Here is an 8,169-nt window from a genome sequence, read left to right as displayed (position 1 = left end):
GCGTCAGGTAATAGTCGGGCAAGGAGATTGTGTCCAATCAGAGTGGACTACGAAGAAAGAGAGTAGATACTCGTTGGCAGAAATGACTCTTCCCGAACCGGAGCTAAGGAGGTTGAGGAACCTGACGTTTAGAACAACAAGTAAGATGAAGATTCGAGGAGCAGGTGTGAATCAGGTGGCAGTGGATTCAATTAAGGAGAAGTGGAAGAGCTCAGAGATTGTGAGATTGAAGATTGAAGGAGCAAGTGCGCTTAACATGAGAAAGATGCATGAGATATTAGAGGTTTGCTTCTCATGAGCCCCTGAATAAGAGTCTTTCGTCTGCATAAGCACAAACTTTTTGTCAGATTTTGTCAATGTCTTTTCCTTTATCTTGTGGTAGAGAAAAACTGGTGGTTTGGTGATTTGGAGGTCTGGGACTTCCATTTCTTTGTACAGAGGTGTCAGTTACGAGCTTCCAGCAGGAAAATGGAACAACCAAAAAAGAGAGGAGACATCACCTTCTTCTTTACCTGAAACTACAACTATGGTTGCTAATAATGATGAACAAGTGCATTTATCTCAGCTAGACCAGGAGACAACTAGTGGGGAAAAGAAAGACCAGACATCTCAACCAGAAGTAGAATATGAAGATGAAATTGATGAACTGTTAGATGGTCTTGGTCCTAGGTTCATGGACTGGACTGGAGATAATCCATTACCTATAGATGCTGATTTGCTTCCAGACGCCATTCCTGGTTACGAACCGCCTTTCAGGGTACTTCCTTATGGAGTGAGATCATCTCTGGGACCAAAGGAGGCAACAGCTTTGAGAAGACTTGCCAGATTTCTTCCTCCACACTTTGCTTTAGGTATAATTTTTTTTTTTTTTTTTTTTTTTTGATTTTTTCAGAGCCTGATATAGTCTTTGAAGAGTAGGAGTATTTTTTGATTTCCAGGTCGAAGTAGGCAGCTCCAAGGCTTGGCAACAGCAATGGTTAAGCTATGGGAAAAGAGTATGCTTGCAAAGATTGCGTTTAAACGTGGCGTACAATTGACCACCAGTGAGAGAATGGCTGAAGACCTCAAGGTGATAAGAATTCTTGTTCTGTTTAAAAAATGTATGCTCTTTTTGTCTTTTATCTGCAATGGAAGATGAATATTTGATATCATGCTCTTGGTAAGTAACTGCAGAAGCTGACAGGAGGCATAATGCTCTCTAGGAACAAAGACTTCTTAGTTTTCTACAGAGGAAAAAACTTTTTGTCACGAGAAGTAGCTGATGCATTGGTGGAGCACGAAAGATTTGCAAGGACTTCGCAAGACGATGAAGAACAAGCACGGTTAAGAGGTTCATCGGCTTTTATTGTCCCAAGTACTGAACCTACAAAAAAACTTGTTTCTGCTGGTACTCTTGATGAAACTCTTGACGCGACTGGTAAGTGGGGAAAGAATCTAGATGATGATCATCATGCAGAGGAAGTGAAACAAGAGGTTGAGAAATTGAGGCATGAAAATCTTGTCAGGAAGCTGGAAAAGAAACTTGCTTTTGTGAGTTCTTTACTTAGCCCCTGTTTCTTTGCTCCTTTCCTGTGAAGTTAGATTCGCATACGAGTTATTCCTTAAAATTAATCGGATGGTTTCCTCCACGTTAGGCTAAGAGAAGGCTGTTGAAAGCTGAACGTGGTTTGGCTAAGGTGGAAGAGTGTCTAAAGCCAGCAGAGCAGAGAGCAGGCCAAGAAAGCATAACTGATGAAGAGAGATTTATGTTCCGCAAGCTCGGTTTAAAGATGAAGGCATTCTTACTTCTAGGTAAGTCATCAAAAACAGATGTGTTAGTGTTTTGCATACATTTAGACTTGTAAAAGAACACTTGAAAATGTTGCTTCAGGTAGGCGAGGAGTGTTTGATGGTACGGTGGAGAACATGCACTTACACTGGAAATACAGAGAGCTAGTCAAAATTATAGTGAAGGCTAAAACTTTTGACGGTGTAAAGAAAGTAGCATTAGCTCTTGAAGCCGAGAGTGGCGGTATCTTGGTTTCTATTGACAAGGTCTCAAAAGGTTATGCCATTATCGTGTACAGAGGAAGAAACTACAAGCGTCCTCCCATGTTGAGGCCAAAGAACCTTTTGACAAAGCGGAAGGCTTTAGCGCGTTCCATTGAGCTCCAAAGACGCGAGGTTTGTTGATATAAATACCATCATTGTCTTTCTTATCTGGAACTTGTTTAGCTAATTATTATTCCACTTGCATTCAACAGGGTCTTATAAAACACATTTCGGCTATACATGCAAGGGCAGAACAGCTGAGAGCTGAAATTGTAATGGATCTAACTACTTTTATATTGGCTTTTGTCTGATTTTTTTTTTTTAATCATTCATTGATCAAACAAAAGAATGAAGTTTGTAACTAATGGTTTGCTAACTTGGAATCCTGCAATCATTCTATCAGGAACTGATGGAGAAGGTAGAAGACAAGGGAGATGAAGATTTATACAACAAGCTTGATGTGGCTTATGCTTCTAGCGACGAGGAGACAGAAGGGGCAGATCTAAGTGCGGAGCAAGTTCTGGGGGTAGAAGCCCAGTTTGGGGCTTAAGAATTTAAAATTTAGGAACCTTTTTTGTATAAAAATTAAATTGGTTAAGATTGTCAATAGAAAATGTGTCATGATTTTATTAGCTATTGATTATATCATATTTTTCACATTTCTTATATTTTATCTTTAATCAATTTTTTTAAAACAAACAAATTAAAAATATAAACAAACAAAACAAAATCCACATCGTCATCCATGTTACATTTGAATCTACAATCATATTCAAAATAGACAAACACTTCTTTTTTTAAGACAAAAACACTTATATATTCTAAATTATAATTTAGAATAACCTATATATATTCATAATTCATATTAAAATTTCAATGTTAGACTAGTTTTAATCATGTTCAAATCAAACTAAAGTAAATTTGGCCGGTTTGTAATGCTTTTTTTTTTTTAAAAAAATTAGTATTTAATCAATTTTGTTTACATAATTAAATAAAAAACTTTAGTTCATAAAATAGGTTTGTATAACTTTGTATCAATTTTTTTTTGCTGGCTATGTAAATTTTTTTCTAGGTTTTAATGTTGACAAAATCGTGTTGAAGGGTTTTTGATATAGATAATGAATGAACACAAACTAAATAAAAATAAACCAATTTATTAATTAATGAAAATATCAAAACATACAGAAAACTGTTTTAGAGAGATAGAACACAATACACCATAATATAGAAAAACACAATTAGAAGAAGAAAAAAAAATATAAATCTTAATTAACAAGAAAAAGAAACGTAAATAACTTTATAATTAAGGATCTGGCTTCTCTTCTTGACCATGCTTTATAAAAAACCATCCCATAACAGCAATGGCAATTATTAAAAGTAAAGGAACAACAACGACTAATATCAAATCCATAGCCTCTGACGTTCTCTTTTTCAAAGATCTAAATTTAGCTTCCTCTTGCCTGTGTGTTTCTTCTGTAATCGAAATTTGAACGATACTATAGAAAAAGAATATATATATATATATATTAGTATAGAAAAAAACCTTAACTAGAATGGGAAAAAATGGTTAATTGTTGAGATTAAGGAATATAACTACAATGTATTTATTTGGTTCAATAGATACCATTTCTATACTAAAATTTTACTTTTACTTCTTCAAACAAATATATACATATATAATATGTATCATCCATGATCCATCCTTACTCTCCACGTTTTTATAGAAAAAATATTAACTAAAAAAAGCAAAATGAAAATAAGTTAATTGTTGAGATTAAGGAAATTTTATGTCATAGAGGACAGGAATATAAACTACATTATGTTTATCTGGTTCAATAGTTCCCATTTCTTCTACTAGTATTTTACTTTTATTTCTTCAAACAAATACATAGTAAATCACTATATAAAAAAATGATGAACAATATGTCATATGTATTATCCATCCTTCCTCTCCACGTTTTATTTTAAATTAGAAAATTTCCTTAAAGGATAATTAATCGCTCCAAGGGTGATTAACCAAGAGGAGGTCCCTGGTAAAGAAATTCGAAACACTGAGATACAAGAAGTGCCATGACTTTGTTTCAAGTTTGAATCGAATTCATGGCAGAAGTTTTCCAACAGCTTTTCCAACACATGATGAGAGTATCGTTAATTTGATTAACATAATCCATGATCACAAACTCTTATATTTATATGTAAAACAAACCAAGTTATTAATAATCAAAACATACTATACTGTTTTAGAGAGATAGAACACCATAATATATAACAACACAACTAGAAAGAAACAAAAAAAATCTTAGTTTCACCTCAAAGTTCTAAGGACATCTCCAACCTTATTTCATTTCTTCTTCCAAATGCTATTTTGGAGGAAATTCTTCTCTAACCCTACCCCATTTTCACCTGCAAAATGGAAGAATGCCATTTTTTCTTCCAAATATGGAATAACCTCATTTTTAACTCCATTTTGCAGGTGAATTTTTTTATTTACAAGATAGTCCTTTACTTTTCATTAATTCTTAAAACTAGATTTTTTATTTATAATTTAATCCTTTATATTATATATATTTAATTTAAAATTAAAGATAGATAGATTTAAAATTTGAGAATAGAAATAAAAAATATAAGAAGATTAACTGAAACTAGAAATAACATAAAATTAAAATACATAAGAAATACTGAAATTACAAATAATATAAAATAAATTTATTACAACAACTGATTAATAAAAATCCGGTAAACTGCTTCCAGATCCACCAAAATCATTAAAATATTGTCCAAACGAACCAGATTGAGGCGGATTTTGTTGATATTATTGTTGTTCAGCCATTTTCTGTAAAATCCGTGTTTGTTCACTCTGAACATAAGCACGAAGATTCGGATCTTGTATCGAGTTTAAGTCTTGGAACAAAAATTTGTTTTCTTTCTTAAATTCTTTCAAGGCATATTTCTTACTTTGAATATCCAAATGTTATTGTCTTTGGGCACTTGTCTTCTTTAACTGTTCCAAAAGTTGCTTATTTCCTTCTTCTAACGATAATTCTTGAAGCTGTGGCAGATTATGACCTATGGATATGGCATGCTTATTTCGGAATGCCGGACACTAATAATGACATCAATGTGTTGGAATCTTCCCATCTTTTCTCTAATCTTGCTCAAGGTATCGCTCCTCCTGTTCATTATACCATTCAAGGAAAATAATATAATATATATGGGTTATTATTTGGCTGATGGTATATATCCTAAATGGTCTACCATAGTGCAAACTATTCACGAGCCAATGGGTGCAAAGAAAAAATATTTTGCTACGCGACAGGAAGCATGTAGGAAAGATGTGGAACGTGCATTTGGAGTTCTCCAATCGCGATTTGCTATTGTGAAAGATCCAGTTCGTTTTTGGAAAAAGAATATGTTACATGACATAATGATTACATGTATAATTCTACATAACATGATAGTCGAGGATGAACGTGATCTTGATGCACCGATTGATCTTGATGCACCGATTGAACTTGGAAGAGAAGCTCCACCTCTAGAGGTAGAAGTAGCTGAGGACGAAAGTATTCGATTCCAAAATTTTCTTGCTCGATTCAGAGAAATCAAAGATAAAAACGCTCATTTTTCACTTCGAAATGCTTTAATTGATCATTTGTGGGAAAAAATATTCAAATGATGATATTTAAATTAAAATGTACTTTGTTTTCTTATTTTAAATGGTGTGTAATGTTATTTTTCTATTATAGTGGTTGAATTTAAAATAATATTATAATTTATAAAAGTTTTAAGAGAAAAAATAAATGGGTTCATTTATAATTTTTATAAATAGAGTGCATTATTAGTAATTAACAATAAAATAAAAAGAAAGAATATACTTAAAATATTCTTTTTGGAGTTGAAAAATAGATGAATACATTGGAGAGAAATCCAACTCCATTTTTGCAGTTCTCCCATTTTATATAGTGATTTACTATGTATTTATTTGAAGAAATAAAAGTAAAATACTTGTAGAAGAAAATTCTACTAAGAATAAAAAAAAGTACATAAACTTCTAATTAGCACAAAAAACTTCTAATTAGCACGGGGAATGCCAAGAACAGTACTTTATAACGAAGAATGCCATAAGAACAATCGCAAGGATTGCAAGGACACCGATTATTATCAAACCCAGAGGCTCTGACATTCTCGTTTGTCGAAGATCCTAATTTAATTTCTTCTACCCATTGTCTTTTTCTGTAATCGAAATTTAAAAGAGAAGTGAGGAAATGTAAAATGTATACTATAGAGAAAGATGAGAACTACAGCGTGATATTTTTAAGTGAAAATTCCTCAGACTAACCCTTAAGGTTAATGTATTGACAAACTTAGCCTAACATATCCATCAGCTTACTAGAGTAACCTTAGAAAGTTGGTGTTATACCATTTTGTCCAAATAATGAATATTATTATCAGATTGCCATTCTATTTTAAAAAACCTTAAAATTAAACATTTTACAAAAAAAAAAGAAATCATAATCATTTGAATTTCTTAAAATCGAAAATCGAAAATACAAAAACATAAAAATAGAAAGTGAAACCCTAGCTCCTCCGGCGGCGACTGTAAAGGCGATTTTGCGACGAAGGAGACGATTTCGGCGGCGACGAAAGTTTTTCGGCCACTCATCTCGTAAGTGTTCACGTCTGGCTTAGTTTCTCGTCGCGAACAAGTTTTTGACTTCGGTTTTCGCGACGGTTGTGTTTGGGTTTTACTCGCGACGGTTGTGTTTGGGTTTCAATGGTGGTTTCGCGCTAACGTTGGAAGAGAACTCCATCTTTTCGTTCGTAGTCGAAAACCCTTTACCCAGAAATCGTAACCCTTTGCTTTTTTTTCAGGGAAGTATTATCGGCGGATTCCGTCTTTCGAGAACGGTTTCTACTGAGCCCAGACGATTTCCGGCGACCAATTTCTGTTTGTAGTGGTTCGGTTTTGGTAGACTTTCAGCAGTTGGTTGCAGTTGTTCGATTTGTATATGCTTAACGGAGATTTATTCGTGTTTAACGGAGTTCTATTCTATGTGAGGTAGATTTGTTTTCGTTTCATTGTGTGGTAGTATTGTTGGTAGAGTTAATGTTGATATTGTATTGGTAGATTTATGTATTGTTGGTTTATTTATATCATGTGTGGTAGACTTGTGGTCGTATTTGGTAGAGTTATATCCTATAGTTGCTCCCGGGTTTGGTAGATTTTATATTATAGCTGCTTTCTTGTTTGGTAGACATGTTCATGGTAGATTTGTTTTCATATGTGGTGAGCGTTTGGTAGACTTACGAATTCTATATTTGCGTTCTCTCTTTGTGTGTGGTAGATTTATGTATTTATTTGGTAGATTTGTGTTGTATATTTTCTTTTCTTTTATTTGTGGTAGATTTGTGTTCGTTTTGGTAGATTTGTTAATGTTTTGTGGTAGGTATTCTATAGTTGTTGTCGAGTTTGGTAGACATGTGTTTGTTCATGGTAGATTTGTTTTGATGTGTGGTAGATTTGTAAGATTTTAATGTTTTTATTTGTTTGCAGACATGGCTTCAGCTAGCGGCTCAAAGGATTATCCCCAAAGATTGTACCCGGAAGGCAAATCTCCTTTGCTGAAGAAGAGTTGTCATCATAACTGCAAGCTTCATGAGTTCATCATGATGATCAGGGATCACCTTGGGGATGAAATTTACAACGACATCATGAATAATTCTCAAGTTGGCGTGCTACTGAAGCTTGCATTGACTTCGTTCATATGGAGTGCTAAGACGGTTCAGTATTTTGTGAGCAACCAACTGAAGGTGGATAGGAATCATGAGTTCTGGACTCTTATTGGAGGTCGCCCGGTTAGATTTTCACTCTTAGAGTATGCTGAAATCATGGGGCTAAACTGTGACCCAATTGATCCCAATGACAAGTTGGAAATAGATCACACCGAATTTTGGGCCGAGATTGGAGTGAGAGGTGGGGAAGGCCCTAATTGGAATGAGTTAGAAGCTCGGATGAAAACTTGCCAAGCATGGACTTATGAGAAGAAGAGATGTTGGCGTTGCTTTTCATTTTGCATGTTGGTGTATTGGGACTTCACCGCAACAGTCGAATCCCGTTGGCTTTAGCCAAAACAGTTATGG

General features: G+C 34.2%; 1 protein-coding gene across 1 annotated transcript in view; it reads left to right on the top strand.

Moving 5' to 3' along the window:
- The window catches only part of LOC18023109 (CRM-domain containing factor CFM3A, chloroplastic/mitochondrial), a 3,111-nt gene extending 451 nt beyond the window's left edge, over nucleotides 1–2,660 (top strand). The window contains exons 2-9 of the mRNA XM_024159179.1: nucleotides 15–283; nucleotides 383–851; nucleotides 939–1,069; nucleotides 1,174–1,530; nucleotides 1,635–1,791; nucleotides 1,871–2,163; nucleotides 2,244–2,303; nucleotides 2,435–2,660. Of these exons, the coding sequence (XP_024014947.1) occupies nucleotides 15–283; nucleotides 383–851; nucleotides 939–1,069; nucleotides 1,174–1,530; nucleotides 1,635–1,791; nucleotides 1,871–2,163; nucleotides 2,244–2,303; nucleotides 2,435–2,581 (1,883 nt within the window). The 3' untranslated portion in view covers nucleotides 2,582–2,660. The remainder of the gene's footprint in view (nucleotides 1–14; nucleotides 284–382; nucleotides 852–938; nucleotides 1,070–1,173; nucleotides 1,531–1,634; nucleotides 1,792–1,870; nucleotides 2,164–2,243; nucleotides 2,304–2,434) is intronic.
- Nucleotides 2,661–8,169: the final 5,509 nt, after the last annotated feature.

The sequence above is a fragment of the Eutrema salsugineum genome, unplaced genomic scaffold (assembly GCF_000478725.1).
Source record: "Eutrema salsugineum unplaced genomic scaffold, Eutsalg1_0 scaffold_13, whole genome shotgun sequence".
In the NCBI taxonomy this organism is placed as follows: Eukaryota; Viridiplantae; Streptophyta; class Magnoliopsida; order Brassicales; family Brassicaceae; genus Eutrema; species Eutrema salsugineum.
The sequence above is the reverse complement of the archived record's forward strand: the minus strand, read 5'-3'. Positions and strand labels throughout refer to the sequence as shown.